This window comes from Somniosus microcephalus, unplaced genomic scaffold, assembly GCF_052327205.1.
Source record: "Somniosus microcephalus isolate GS21.2 unplaced genomic scaffold, FLI_Smic_1.0 unresolved_chr1, whole genome shotgun sequence".
NCBI lineage: Eukaryota > Metazoa > Chordata > Chondrichthyes > Squaliformes > Somniosidae > Somniosus > Somniosus microcephalus.
This window is the reverse complement of record NW_028225179.1, coordinates 33,089,295-33,105,182: the sequence shown is the minus strand read 5'-3', so window position 1 is coordinate 33,105,182 and position 15,888 is coordinate 33,089,295. Positions and strand designations below refer to the sequence as shown.

The 15,888-nt window shown below is 55.4% G+C and overlaps 1 protein-coding gene across 1 annotated transcript; it reads right to left on the bottom strand.

Annotated features, from left to right (window-relative positions):
- Nucleotides 1-4,567: 4,567 nt before the first annotated feature.
- LOC147094575 (uncharacterized) lies at nucleotides 4,568-14,251 on the bottom strand. The gene is made up of 2 exons (XM_085974405.1): nucleotides 14,186-14,251; nucleotides 4,568-11,855 (listed from the first exon to the last, which is right to left on the bottom strand). Exon 2 carries the CDS (start codon nucleotides 6,224-6,226, stop codon nucleotides 4,568-4,570), a length of 1,659 nt encoding a protein of 552 aa, XP_085830531.1. The 5' UTR covers nucleotides 6,227-11,855; nucleotides 14,186-14,251.
- Nucleotides 14,252-15,888: the final 1,637 nt, after the last annotated feature.

Below are 15,888 nucleotides of genomic sequence, written 5' to 3'. Positions count from 1 at the left end.
AATAGACATTCTTATTATGAACACAGCTAGCTTTTGCTAGTTACTTTATTGAGCACATGTGGACTTGTACAGCATCTTGTAGAGGCTTCCATCTTGACTGCTGCCTTGTGGGTAGCCTAGCCTCATGGGTAATGTAGTCTTAATATAATATATAGCTGGGTAGTGTAGTCTTATACATACAGCTATATACAGCTCCACCTAGTGTCCACTATAGAATGACATGCTATTGATCACTACATAGTCCTATTAGAGTTTTATAAGTTTCAATGAGATCCCCTCTCATTCTTCTAAACTCCAGCGAGTATAGGCCCAATCGACCCAATCTCTCCTCATACGTCATTCCTGCCATCCCAGGTATCAGCCTGGTGAATCTTCGCTGCACTCCCTCCATGGCAAGAACGCCCTTCCTCAGATAAGGTGACCAAAACTGCACACAATACTCAAGGTGTGGTCTCACCAAGGCCCTGTACAACTGCAGCAAGACATCCTTGCTCCTGTACTCGAATCCTCTCGCTACGAAGGCCAGCATACCATTTGCCTTCTTAACCGCAAATCCAAGAGGAGCAAATCTGCAGGGAAGTCGCAGAGATATGGAAGAGCTACAGAGTGGTGATATTGAGGGACTTTAATTACCCAAATATCAACTGGGATAATGCGAGGGAAAAGGGAAAGGAGGGGGAGGAATTTCTGAAATGTGTTCAGGAGAATTTCCTTGACCAGTGTGTTCTCGGCCCAACTAGGAAGGAGGCATTGCTGGATCTGGTGCTGGGGAATGAGGTGGGCCAGGTCGACCAAGTGTCTGTGGGAGAACACTTGGGTACGAGTGATCATCGTATCATAAGATTTAGATTAGCAATGGAGAGGAGCAAGGAACAATCTAGAGTGGAACTTCTAAACTGGAATACACGGCTAACTTCAATGGGATGCGAAAGGATCTAGCCAGGATAAAATGGAACCAAGGACCGACAGGAAAAACTGTAACGGAACAATGGGTGATCTTTAAGGAGGAGATGTTCCAAGTACAGGCTAGGTACATTGCAACAAGAGGGAAGGGTAAGGGAACCAATGCAAGGGCTTCTTGGATGACGAGGGAGATAGAGAAGATGATGAAACAAAAAAAAATGTATGATGCATGTCAGGTGAATTCTTCAAGGGAGAACCAGACCAAATACAGTAAGTTGAGAGGGGAAGTGAAGATGAAAATAAGATTGGCAAAGAGAGAATATGAGAGTAGAATGGCGGTTAACATAAAAGGGAACCCAAAAATCTTCTACCAGCATGCAAACAGTAAGCGGGTAGTAAGAGGCCGGGTGGGGCCTATTAGAGACAAAGAAGGCGATATATGCTTAGAGGCGCAGGGCAAGGCTAGAATGCTCAATGAGTACTTTGTATCGGTGTTTACTAAGGAGGTGGATGCTGACAAAATATCGGTAGAAGCAATGGAAGGGGTGAAAACTGATAGACAGGGTGTACTAGAAAGGCTGGGTATGCTTAGAGTGGACAAGTCACCTGGTCCAGATGGCTTGCATCCCAGATTGCTAAGGGAATTGGGGGAGGAGATAGCGGAAGGGCTTGCCATAATTTTCCAATCTTCCCTAGATGCGGGGGAGGTGCCCGAGGATTGGAAAGTGGCAAATGTGACAGCATTGTTCAAGAAAGGGTGTAAGGACAATCCTAGTAACTACAGGCCAGTCAGTTTAACATCAGTGGTGGGTAAAGTTTTAGAAACATTAATCAAGGAAAAAATTAACGGGCACTTGGAGAGGTTTAAGCTAATTAAGGAGAGCCAACACGGATTTGTAAAAGGCAGATCGTGTTTGACTAATCTAATTGAATTTTTTGATGAAGTAACAGGGAGGATTGATGAAGGGAATGCAGTGGATGTTGTCTACATGGATTTTAGGAAGGCGTTTGACAAAGTGCCACATAAAAGGTTGGTTAACAAAATTGAGGCTCATGGAATAGGTGGGTCAGTGGCAGCTTGGATAAGGAAACATAGAAGATAAGAGCAGGAGTAGGCCATTCGGCCCCTCGAGCCTGCTCCGCCATTTAATGAGATCATGGCTGATCATCCAAATTCAGTACCCTGTCCCTGCTTTCTCCCTTGATCCCTTTAGCCTTAAGTAATATATCCAACTCCTTCTTGAATATATTTAATGAATTGGCCTCAACTGCCTTCTGTGGTAGAGAATTCCACAGGTTCACCACTCTCTGGGTGAAGAAATTCCTCCTCATCTGTCCTAAATGGCTTACCCCTTATCCTTAGACTGTGACCCCTGGTTCTGGAAACCACTGCCATCGGGAACATCCTTCCTGCATCTAGTCTGTCTAGTCCTATTAGAATTTTATAAGTTTCAATGAGAGCCCCTCTCATTCTTCTAAACTCCAGCGAATATAAGCCCAATCGACCCAATCTCTCCTCATACATCATTCCTGCCATCCCAGGTATCAGTCTGGTGAATCTTCGCTGCACTCCCTCCATGTCAAGAACATCCTTCCTCAGATAAGGCGACCAAAACTGCACACAATACTCAAGGTGTGGTCTCACCAAGGCCCTGTACAGCTGCAGCAAGACATCCTTGTTCCTGTACTCGAATCCTCTCGCTATGAAGGCCAACGTACCATTTGCCTTCTTAACCGCCAGCTGCACCTGCATGCTTAACTTCAGCGACTGGTGCACAAGGACACCCAGGTCTCGTTGCACTTCCCCTTCTCCCAATCTATTGCCGTTTGATGCGCTATCAATTACTCATAAAAGACTGAGAGTTAGAAGAGTAACTAAAGGCTTTTATTAACAACAGAATGGAGGTCTGCCTCGAGTGGTCGACCGGTCCAGGATACCAAGGGCTGGGGAGCAGTCACCTTTATACTAGGACCTGTGGGAGGAGTCAGCCGAGGCATGTCCAGGCATGTACACAGTGGAATACAAACAGGACAAACAGGAATACAAACAGTGGTTAACCACATTCACCCCTTGTTTAAAATTGAGTCCGGCGGGGTGAAGTGTATTAAAAGTTAGTGTATTGGAGTCTCTCCAGAGGTCTTGTCTGCCGCTGTGATCGGCGTGGCGACGGCAGGGGTAGTGAAGCTTCCGGCGTCGAGTCCAGCGTAGGCTGTGGCACAGGCGTGTCGTCCTCGTAGATGTCGAGCGGGTCGCGGGGCCCAGGCCTGCCGTCTGCTGGGGCTGGATATCGGATCGTGGGGGGGGGTGGTAGTGGGTAGTGGGTTACTGTGGTCCCCGAGGGTGCAAGGTCTCTTATGGAGACTGTGTCCTCCCGCCCGTCCGGGTATGCGATGTAAGCATACTGGGGGTTGGCGTGGAGGAGGTCGACCCTCTCGACCAGGGGGTCCGTTTTATGGGTCCTCACGTGTCTTCTCAGTAGGACCGGCCCTGGGGACGTCAGCCATGGCGGTAGCGATGTCCCTGATGTGGACTTCCTTGGGAAGACAAACATTTTCTCATGAGGGGTGGCGTTAGTGGCAGTGCAGAGCAGTGACCGAATAGAGTGGAGCGCATCGGGGAGCACATCCTGCCAGCGGGAGGTTGGAAGGCCCCTAGACTTTAAGGCTAGCAGGACGGCCTTCCAAACTGTCGCATTTTCTCTTTCCACCTGTCCGTTCCCCCGGGGGTTGTAACTGGTGGTCCTGCTTGTGGCAATACCCCTAGCTAGCAGGTACTGACGGAGTTCGTCGCTCATAAACGATGAGCCCCGGTCGCTATAGATATAGCTGGGGAAGCCGAACAGGGTGAAGAGGTTGTTCAGACATTTAATGACCGTGGCACTGGTCATGTCCGGGCAGGGGAAGGCGAACGGGAAACGGGAGTACTCATCAATAATATTGAGGAAGTACACATTGCGGTCGGAGGAGGGGAGAGGCCCTTTAAAATCAACGCTCAGGCGCTCGAAGGGGCGAGTGGCTTTTATCAGGTGGGCCCTGTCTGGTCTATAAAAGTGTGGTTTGCACTCAGCGCAGACTTGGCAGTTCCTGGTCATGGTCCTGACCTCCTCAATGGAGTAAGGCAGGTTGCGGGCCTTGATGAGGTGGAAGAACCTGGTGACCCCCGGGTGGCAGAGGTCATTGTGGAGGACCCGTAGTCTATCGATCTGCGCGCTGGCGCAGGTGCCACGCGATAGCGCATCCGGGGGTTCATTTAGCTTCCCGGGCCGGTACAAGATCTCGTAGTTGTAGGTGGAAAGTTCGATTCTCCACCTCAAGATCTTGTCATTTTTGATTTTGCCCCTCTGCTTGTTGTTAAACATAAAAGCAACTGAACGCTGGTCAGTGAGCAGGGTAAATCGTTTTCCGGCCAGGTAGTGCCTCCAATGACGCACAGCCTCCACAATCGCCTGGGCCTCCTTCTCAACAGCGGAGTGTCTGGTCTCCGGGCCTTGGAGGGTTCGTGAAAAGAAGGCCACGGGTCTCCCCGCCTGATTGAGGGTAGCGGCCAGGGCAAAGTCGGACGCGTCGCTTTCCACCTGGAAGGGGATGGATTCGTCCACTGCGTGCATGGTGGCTTTGGCAATGTCCTCCTTGATACGGTGGAAGGCTAAGCGGGCCTCTGCCGTCAAGGGAAAAAAGAGGTGGACTTGATCAGCGGACGGGCCTTGTCCGCATAGTAGGGGACCCACTGGGCGTAATAGGAGAAAAACCCTAGGCACCTCTTCAGGGCCTTGAGGCAGTGGGGCAGTGGAAGTTCCATAAGGGGACGCATCCGGTCGGGGTCGGGGCCGATGACTCCGTGTTCCACAACACAGCCAAGGATGGCGAGGCGGTTTGTGCAGAATATGCACTTCTCCTTGTTATATGTCAGGTTTAGGAGTTGGGCGGTGCGGAGGAATTTTTCGAGGTTTGCGTCATGGTCCTGCAAGTCATGGCCGCAGATGGTCACATTGTCCAGATATGGGAAAGTGGCCTGCAACGCATTTTGATCTACCATCCGGTCCATCTCCCTTTGGAAGACGGAGACCCCGTTGGTGACGCCAAAGGGAACCCTAAGGAAGTGATAGAGGCGGCCGTTTGCCTCAAAGGCAGTGTACTGGCGGTCCTCAGGGCGGATGGGGAGCTGGTGGTACGCTGATTTCAGGTCAATGGTCGAGAAGACGCGGTACTGCGCGATCTGGTTGACCATATCAGCTATACGGGGGAGTGGGTAGGCATCCAGCAGGGTGTAGCGATTTATTGTCTGGCTGTAGTCGATGACCAGGCGCTGCTTCTCGCCGGTCTTAACGACCACAACCTGGGCTCGCCAGGGGCTGGTGCTGCCCTCAATAATCCCTTCTTTCAGGAGCCGCTCCACTTCGGTTTTAATGAAAACCCTGTCCCCGGCACTGTATCGCCTGCTCTTTGTGGCGATGGGCTTACAGTCGGGGGTGAGGTTAGCAAACAGTGGTGGGGGGGTGACTCTGAGTGTGGAGAGGTTGCACCTGGTGCGCGGCGGGCAATTTGGAAGCTGCTGGCTGCGGACTGTGAGTGGGGGTAGGGGTCCACCGTACGCCATCGTAACACTTTTAAGGTGGCACTGAAAATCTAACCCCAGCAGGACGGCAGCGCAGAGGTCAGGCAGGACCAGAAGTTTAAAATGATCGTACACGGTCCCGTCTACTACGAGTGTCACCACGCAGTAGCCGCCGATGTCCGCCGACTGGGACTCGGAGGCCATAGAAATCCGCTGTTGCGCAGGCAGGACTGGGAGAGAGCAACGCCGCACCGTGTCGGGGTGGATGAAGCTCTCCGTGCTCCCAGAGTCAAAAAGGCAGATTGTATCGTGGCCATTTATCTTAATGTCCATTGTGGAACTGGCCAGTTGGTGCGGTCTCGCTTGGTCCAGTGTAATGGATGCCAGCGTAGGGGTCGGTGTGTCGCTGCGGGTATCAGATGAGGCGGTGTCGGGGGCCTGCTGCGTCCCGGCTGTCGTCCAAGATGGCGGCGTCCATGATCCCCATGTGGCTGGAGGCGTCCAAAATGGCTGCTGTACCGGTGATTCGCACACGGCCGGGGAGGTCCAAAATGGCGGCCCGCATGGCCCACACGCGGCGCTGCTGGGGTTCGGGGTGGCTTTGGCCCTGCAGATGCTAGCGTAGTGTCCCTTCTTCCCGCAGCCCGAGCAGATCGCGTTTTTCGCCGGGCAGCGCTCTGGGGTGTTTTGCCTGGCCACAGAAGTAGCATTTCTGGCCTTGGGGCACTGCTGTCTGGCCTTGGGACACTGCTGCGGTAGTTGGGCCATTGTTGGGGTGTGGCTGGGGTGGCACGGCGCTATGAGGCGGTCCTACCGTGTCCCAGGCTGTCATTCCCCGCGGCGTCCACGGTGCAGAGGAGTAGGCATCCATGCCCTGGTAGGCTGCATCCAACGATAGTGCGAGTTCAGAGGCCTTGTTGAGGTCGAGGTTACTCTGCTCCAACAGTCGCTGTCGTGTGTAATTGGATCTGTGGCCCGCTACAAAAGCGTCCCGGATAAGTTCCTCTGTGTACACGGCGGCCTTTACATCCTTACAACCACAGGCCCGGCCAAGCACAGACAGTGCCTGAAGGTATTCCACGGTCGATTCCCCAGGTTGTTGTTTACGACTCCCCAGGAGGTGCCTGGCGTACACTTCGTTCACTGGGCGCGTGTACTGGTCCTTGAGGAGCTTGATAGCATCCGCGTACGAGGTCGCGTCTTGGATGACCGAGTACACTCGGTGGTTCACTTTGGAGGTCAGGACATCCAGTTTGTCCTCGTCCGATTTGATTGCTTCGGAGGCGGTCAGGAATTTTTCGAAACACTTAAGCCAGTGAGTAAACTTGGTGGATGAGTCCGCCTCCCGATGATCTAAGTCCAGGCATGCTGGTGTGAGGATCTTCTCCATTATAAAAATGTTGTTAATAAAATTGATGCGCTATCAATTACTCATAAAAGACTGAGAGTTAGAAGAGTAACTAAAGGCTTTTATTAACAACAGAATGGAGGTCTGCCTCGAGTGGTCGACTGGTCCAGGATACCAAGGGCTGGGGAGTAGTCACCTTTATACTAGGACCTGTGGGAGGAGTCAGCCGAGGCATGTCCAGGCATGTACACAGTGGAATACAAACAGGACAAACAGGAATACAAACAGTGGTTTACCACACCGTTAAGATAATGATCTGCCTTCCTGTTTTTGCCACCAAAGTGGATAACCTCGCATTTATCCACATTATACTGCATCTGCCCAATCACCCAACCTGTCCAAATCATACTGGAGTTTCTCGGCATCCTCCTCACAGCACACACGCCCACCCAGCTTTGCGTCGTCTGCAAACTTGGAGATATTACATCTAGTTCTCTCGTCTAGATCATTAATATATATTGTGAATAGCTGGGGTCCTAGCACCGATCCCTGCGGTACCCCACTAGTCACTGCCTGCCACTCGGAGAAAGACCCGTTTATTCCAACTCTTTGCTTCCTGTCTGCCAACCAGTTCTCTATCCAAGACAGTACCATACCCCCAATCCTATGTGCTTTAACTTTACACGCTAATCTCTTATGCGGGACCTTATCGAAAGCCTTCTGAAAGTCCAAATACACCACATCCACTGGTTCTCCCTTATCTATTCTACTGGTTACATCCTCAAAAAATTCCAGTAGATTAGTCAAGCACGATTTACCTTTTGTAAATCCATGTTGACTTTGTCCGATCCTGTCACTGTTTTCCAAGTGCTCTGCTATTACATCTTTTATAATGGACTCTAGCATTTTCCCCACTACCGATGTCAGGCTTACCGGCCTATAATTCCCCGTTTTCTCTCTACCACCTTTTTTTGAATAGTGGGATTACATTAGCTACCCTCCAATCCATGGGAAATTGGCTTAAGGACAGAAACAGTGAGTTGTGGTAAATGGCTGTTTTTCAGATTGGAGGATGGTAGACAGTGGTGTTCCCCAAGGGTCAGTGCTGGGGCCACTGCTTTTTTTGATATATATAAATGACCTGGATATTGGAATACAGAGTGGAATTTCTAAATTTGCCAATGACACCAAACGTGGGGGTGTGGCAAACAATGAGGATGATACCAATCGACTGCAACAGGACATAGAAAGGCTAGCAGAATGGGCAGACAAGTGGCAGATGGAATTTAATACAGAGAAGTGTGAGGTGACTTAACGGCACAGTTTTAAAGAGTGTGCAGGGACAGAGGGACCTGGGAGTTAATGTGCATAGGTCCCTGAAGGTGGCGGGACATATTGAGAGAGTGGTTAGCAAAGCATATGGGATCTTGGGCTTCATAAATAGAGGTATTAAGTACAAAAGTAGAGAAGTTATTCTGAACCTTTATAAAGCGCTGGTTAGGCCACAACTGGAGTATTGCGTCCAGTTCTGGTCACCACACTTTAGGAAGGATGTGAAGGCCCTTGAGAGGGTGCAGAGGAGATTTACCAGAATGGTTCCGGGGATGGGGGATCTTAGCTACAAGGACAGGTTGGAGAAGCTGGATTTGTTTTCATTAGAGCAAAGGAGGTTGAGGGGTGATTTGACAGAGGTGTACAAGATTATGACAGGATGGATAGGCTAGACAGGGAAAGGCTGTTCCCACTCGTTGATGGTACAAGGACTAGGGGACACAGATTGAAGGTTTTTGGGAAAGAGATACAGGGGAGGACGTGAGGAAAAACTTTTTTACGCAGCGAGTGGTGAGGACCTGGAACTCGCTGCTGACGGAAGTGGCGGAAGCGGAGACACTCGATGTTTTCAAGGGGAGACTGGATAGTCACTTGAGGGAAATAAACTTGCAGGGCTACGGGGATAGAGCGGGGGAATGGGACTGACTGGATCGCTCTACAGAGAGCCGGCACGGACTCGATGAGCCGAATGGCCTCCTTCTGTGCCGTTATGACTCTATGGCACTATGAACCCCGAAAAGCACTTGCTCTCTCAATGACCTCAGCGCATCACAGAATCACAGAAACCCCACAGTGCAGATACAGGCCATTTCGGCCCATCGAGCCTGCACCGACACATATCCCACCCGATCCCCGTAACCCCACGTATTTAATCCCCCTAACACTAAGGGTCAATTTATCATAGCCAATCAACCTAACCCGCACATCTTTGGACTGTGGGAGGAAACCGGAGCACCCGGAGGAAACCCACACAAACACGGGGAGAATGTGCAAACTCCACACAGACAGTCACCCGAGGCCGGATTCGAACCCGGGTCCCTGGCGCTGTGAGGCAACAGTGCTAACCACTATGCCACCGTCCTTGAAGAGCGCTTACTCTCAGCGCCACCCCAAACAGCACTTGCTCTCTGAATGACCTCAGCGCCACCCCAAAGAGCCCTTACCCTGTAAAACTGACCTCGGGATGTGCAACTGAGCCACGTGACCTCAAAAGGGGGGGGGGGAAAACACACACACACCACACACACGTCTGTATCTTAGCAACAGAATAATACACCAGGGCCATGCACGAAACGCTCCTGTCCTTTAAGGCGATGCCTCCAGCTATGAGCAACTCCACGGGGGCACCCTCTCAAGTTAAAGGCCACACAGATTATATTTTTTTAAATCCGTCAGACGATTTATTTTTTCTCCGTGAGAGGAATAAAACCAGGTTCCAATCAGCTAAAATAACATCAACAGAAGAGGTAGAGAGAGGTTCAACAGCATTAACTTAAACCGCGATTAAAACAAAGACTCCAATTATATACACACACATCCTAAACCCGTTTCAGTGACTCCGGTCGACAGCCAGAAGACTCCCAACAGCGAGGCGGGCTTGCGTCTGTTTAACCCCCACCATCGACCGACTCTCCCCGGGGTATGGGTCCCCGCACGCACCGACTCTCCCCGGGGTACGGGTCCCCACGGGCTCCGACTCTCCCCGGGGTACGGGTCCCCGCGGGCTCCGACTCACCCCGGGGTACGGGTCCCCGCGGGCTCCGACTCTCCCCGGGGTACGGGTCCCCGCGGGCTCCGACTCTCCCCGGGGTACGGGTCCCCGCGGGCTCCGACTCTCCCCGGGGTACGGGTCCCCGCGAGCGCCGACTCTCCCCGGGGTACGGGTCCCCCGCGAGCGCCGACTCTCCCCGGGGTACGGGTCCCCGCGAGCGCCGACTCTCCCCGGGGTACGGGTCCCCCACAGGCACTGACTCTCCCCCGGGGTACGGGTCCCCACGGGCGCCGACTCCCCCCCGGGGTACGGGTCCCAATCTCTATGTACAAGTGCCAGTAGGCTATTCAACCATGTTGGGGGGGATCATAACTGAGCCCCAATCCTGCCCTCACACGACGCCCGCGAGCTTTCCAACACGAGTCACTGGGTAGTGAACAGGAGAAGGAACCACAGGCTGATTCATTAACTAGAACCGCCCTCCCTAATCCCAGGGATGGGGTGGGGGCAGGGAAGGGAGGAGGGTACTGAGGGCAAGTGCGCCCCCTGCAACGGGGCAGGCCGATACCTACAGGGGATTACATTTGGGCAACAGGCTCACTTCTGCCCCGTTTCCCCGCCCCGAGGAGCCTTCCCACCCCCACCTAGCTCTCTGAAGGCTCCAGCTCAGTCTGCCCGCCTGAGAGGGGGCCATATCCTCTCCTTAAAGGGGCCTCGCGCTGGCACGAATTGCCGCAGCAGCAAAATTCCGCAGCACCCACTGCCGCCTCCGCGCTTGACCCAAACCTTTAAAAAAAAAAAAAAACATTTTTTTCCTGAAAATTTAAAATGATTAAGAGCGACTCTCGGACAGCTGACCAGCCCAGCAGCGCCTTCTACAGGTACCTCGGCGCCATCGCTGCCTGGCGCTTGTTGCCGTGGTAACAAATCTCCCCTTAAAAGACACTTTTTGCTGGGGGGGGTTCGGGGTTGGGGTGGTGTGGGATCAGAGGGAGGAGTGACTCTATACAGTTACACAGTGAGTGACCCTTACCCTGAATAAACAGTGACTCCGTAGAGTTAGTGAGTGACCCTTACCCTGAATAAACAGTGACTCCGTAGAGTTAGTGAGTGACCCTTACCCTGAATAAACAGTGACTCTGTACAGTTACACAGCGAGTAATCCTTACCCTGCTGAATAAACAGTGACTCTGTACAGTTACCCAGTGAGTGACCCTTACCCTGCTGAATAAACAGCGACTCTGTAGTTACCCAGCGAGTAATCCTTACCCTGCTGAATAAACAGTGACTCTGTACAGTTACACAGCGAGTGACCCTTACCCTGCTGAATAAACAGTGACTCTGTAGAGTTACCCAGCGAGTAATCCTTACCCTGCTGAATAAACAGCGACTCTGTACAGTTACACAGCGAGTGACCCTTACCCTGAATAAACAGCGACTCTGCACAGTTACACAGCGAGTGACCCTTGCCCTGAATAAACAGTGACTCTGTACAGTTACACTGTGAGTGACCCTCACCCTGAATAAACAGTGACTCTGTACAGTTACACAGCGAGTGACCCTTACCCTGCTGAATAAACAGCAACTCTGTACAGTTACCCAGCGAGTGACCCTTACCCTGCTGAATTAGAGAGGCAGTGACACTGTGGGGGGAGGGGGGGGGGGTGGCGGTTAGTTTTTCCGGGAGGGATATTGGCAAAACTGCAGGCTGTTGAAGTTTACCCAGTTTCTCGCCCACCGCCCCCTCGCTCCCTCCTATCCTTCGTCCGACGGTCAGCGTTTGAAAGTTCTTCCAGAAGCATCCCTCTTCGAAAACCAGACACATGTTGGAATCGGTGGGACAGGGTCCCGTGGAGGGCAGCTGGCGGCTTCTATTCTATTCCTCCACCTTCCGCCTTGTTCCAGAGGGAGGGCGGGCTGCGGCGGGCTCTCTGATGACGTCACTCGTGGGTCAGAGGCACCCACCCCGGGCGGTGAGCAGGATGCGGGGCGGGGCAGCTGTGGAGCTGAGATGCGGGAGAGGGAGAAAGAGGAACAAGGTGTTACAGAGTCATCAGAACCACAAGGCAGTCCCATCGCCCATCCCTGGGCTGCACAGACAGAGACGCACAGACAGAGACAGACAGACAGGGACAGTGCCAAGCAACAAAGAGAATACGGGCACAACCACAACATGTCTGATACACAGTCAACCCAACTCTCTCGCTGCCATCTCCCACCCCACCCCCCATCTCCCTCTCTCCCCCCATCTCCCTCCCCACCCCCATCTCCCTCTCCTCCCCCCATCTCCCTCCCCACCCCCACTCTCCCTCCCCTCCCCCCATCTCCTCTCCCTCCCCACCCCCCCATCTCCCTCCCCACCCCCCACCCCCCATCTCCCTCCCCCACCCCCCATCTCCCTCTCCCCCCCCTCTCCTCCCCCCCACCCCCCTCTCCTCCCCCCATCTCCCTCCCCTCCCCCCACCCCATCTCGCTCCCCACCCCCCATCTCCCTCTCCTCCCCCCATCTCCCTCCCCACCCCCCATCTCCCTCCCCTCCCCCCCCCCATCTCCCTCTCCCTCCCACCCCCATCTCCCTCCCCACCCCCCATCCCCCCATCTCCCTCCCCACCCCCATCTCCCCTCTCCCCCCCCTCTCCTCCCCCCACCCCCCTCTCCTCCCCCCATCTCCCTCCCCTCCCCCCACCCCATCTCGCTCCCCACCCCCATCTCCCTCCCCTCCCCCCATCTCCCTCCCCTCCCCCCTCCCCCCACCCCCATCTCCCTCCCCCACCCCCCCATCTCCCTCCCCCACCCCCCATCTACCCTCTCCACCCCCCATCTCCCTCTATCTCCCTCTCCCCCATCTCCCTCTCTCCCGCCATCTCCCTCCCCACCCACCCCATCTCCCTCTCTCCCTCCATCTCTCCCTCCATCTCCCTCCCCACCCCCCATATCTCCCTCTCCACCCCCCATATCTCCCTCTCCACCCCATCACCCCTCTCCCCCCATCCTCTCCCTCCCCATCACCCTCTCCCTCTTCTCCCCATCTCCCTCTTCCCCCCTCCCCATCTTCCTCTCCACCCCATCTCCCTCCCATATCTCCCTCTCCCTCTCCCCCCATCTCCCTCTCCCCCCCCACCCTCTCCCTCTCCCCCCCCATCTCCCCCCATCTCCCTCTCCCTCTCCCCCTCCCTCCCCACCCTCTCCCTCTCCCCCCCCAATCTCCCTCTCCCCCCCCCCTCCCCACCCTTTCCCTCTCCCTCTCCCCCCCATCTCCCTCTCCCCCCCCCACCTCTCCCTCCCCCCTCTCCCTCTCCCCCCCCACCCTCTCCCTCTCTCCCATCTCCCTCTCCCTCCCCCCATCTCCCTCCCCCCATCTCCCTGCCCCCCCATCTCCCTCTCCCTCCCCCCACCATCTCCCTCCCCCCCCATCTCCCTCTCCCTCCCCCCCACCATCTCCCTCCCCCCCCATCTCCCTCCCCCCCCATCTCCCTCCCCCCCCCCTCCTCCATCTCCCTCCCCCCCCTCCCTCTCCCCCCCGAGAACCGACTCTCCCCGGGGTGCGGGTCCCCGCGGGCACCGACTCTCCCCGGGGTGCTGGTCCCCGCGGGCACCCGACTCTCCCCGGGGGTGCGGGTCCCCGCGGGGCACCGACTCTCCCCGGGGTGCGGGTCCCCGCGGGCACCGACTCTCCCCGGGGTGCGGGTCCCCCGCGGGCACCGACTCTCCCCGGGGTGCGGGTCCCCGCGGGCACCGACTCTCCCCGGGGTGCGGGTCCCCGCGGGCACCGACTCTCCCCGGGGTGCGGGTCCCCGCGGGCACCGACTCTCCCCGGGGTGCGGGTCCCCGCGGGCACCGACTCTCCCCGGGGTGCGGGTCCCCGCGGGCACCGACTCTCCCCGGGGTGCGGGTCCCCGCGGGCACCGACTCTCCCCGGGGTGCGGGTCCCCGCGGGCACCGACTCTCCCCGGGGGTGCGGGTCTCCGCGGGCACCGACTCTCCCCGGGGTGCGGGTCTCCGCGGGCACCGACTCTCCCCGGGGTGCGGGTCCCCGCGGACACCGACTCTCCCGGGGTGCGGGTCCCCGCGGGCACCGACTCTCCCCGGGGTGCGGGTCCCCGCGGGCACCGACTCTCCCCGGGGTGCGGGTCCCCGCGGGCGCCGACTCTCCCCGGGGTGCGGGTCCCCGCGGGCGCCGACTCTCCCCGGGGTGCGGGTCCCCGCGGGCGCCGACTCTCCCCGGGGTGCGGGTCCCCGCGGGCGCCGACTCTCCCCGGGGGTGCGGGTCCCCGCGGGCACCGACTCTCCCCGGGGTACGGGTCCCTGCGGGATGCCATTAATATCGGATTCTTACTCATTCTCGGTTTGTCATCGTTCTTCCTTCTTTGAGACTTTCGATGAATGCCAAGCCGTCGACCTGTGTAGGGATTAGAGAAAGATCTGAGAGCGGGAACACTCACCGGACATACGCCGCACCCAGCTACCCAGCCCGCTCCCACCAGCGGCCCCCACGGGAAGCCGCACCATGAGCTTTACCCTGATGAAGCTTTTGAAGGCAGCAGACTGTGGGTTGATGCAGAGAGGCACTCGATGGTCCTTCTGGTTATCTACAATGAACCTGTGAATGAGCTCTGAGAGAGAGAGAGAGAGAGAGAGAGAGAGAGTGTGTGAGGGAGTGAGAGGTAGGGGAGGCAAGGGAGGAGGAGGAGCAGGAGGGAGAGGGAGGAGGAGGAGGGGGAGAGGGAGTGAGAGAGGGGAGGAGAGGAGGAGGGGGAGCGAGAGAGGGGGAGGAGAGGCGGAGGGGGAGCGAGAGAGGGGAGGGGAGGAGGAGCGAGAGAGGGCGAGAGAGAGAGGGGGGAGGGGAGAGAGAGAGAGAGAGAGAGAGAGAGAGCGGGGGGGAGGGAGAGAGAGGGGGGGTGAGAGAGAGGGGGAGAAAGAGAGAGAAGGGAACAGTCGATTATTAAACACCAGGGATTGATGTCAGATCGTATCCATGTTGACCAATTGGGAAGGGGGACCCGCGACCCCCAGCCACTGACCTTTGACCTGCCAGACGGACGACAGACTCTTCTCGTAGGCGTCATCGAACTTGGGGCTGGCGGCCGGCTCGAAGTCGCTGGTGTAGATCCGGCCCGCGGGCACGGTGAAACAGCAGTGACACATGCAGGTGTGGTAGCGCAAGCGCCCCTCGTCCACGTACGGGTGCGCCAGGGCCTCGCGGGCAGAAATACGCTTCACCTGGGCAAGGGAGGCATACGGGTTACACACTGAACATCTACACTGCCCCATCAAACACTCCCAGGAGCAGGTAAAGCATGGGTCAGATACAGGGTAAAGCCCCCTCTAAACTGTCCCGTCAAACACTCCCAGGGCAGATACAGCACGAGTTAGATACAGAGTAACGCTCCCTCTACTGTTAGGGAAATTGAACGGATTGAAGGCCGATAAATCCCCAGGGCCTGATAATCTACATCCTAGGGTACTTAGGAAGTGGCCCTAGAAATAGTAGATGCATTGCTGATCATATTCCAACATTCGATGGAATCTGGAACAGTACCCATGGATCGGAGGGTAGCTAATGTTACCCCACTATTCAAAAAAAGTTGGTAAAGAGAAAACGGGGAATTACAGACCGGTAAGCCTGATATTGGTGGGGAAAATGCTAGAGTCCATGATAAAAGATGTAATAGCAGAGTACTTGGAAAACAGTGACAGGATCGGACAAAGTCAACATGGATTTACAAAAGGTAAATCGTGCTTGACTAATCTACTGGAATTTTTTGAGGATGTAACTCGTAAAATAGATAAGGGAGAACCAGTGGATGTGGTATTTGGACTTTCAAAAGGCTTTCGATAAGGTCCCACAGAAGAGATTAGCATGTAAAGTTAAGGCACATGGGATTGGGGGCAAGGTATTGACTTGGATAGAGAACTGGTTGGCAGATAGAAAGCAAAGAGTTGGAATAAACGGCTCTTTTTCCGAGTGGCAGACAGTGACTAGTGGGGTACCCGCAGGGATCGGTCCTTGGACCCCAGCTATTCACAATATATATTAAT

What these genes read in the sequence shown, in the direction of transcription:
- LOC147094575 (XM_085974405.1), bottom strand. Translation starts at nt 6,226, where the DNA reads ATGGCCCAACTACCGCAGCAGTGTCCCAAGGCCAGACAGCAGTGCCCC.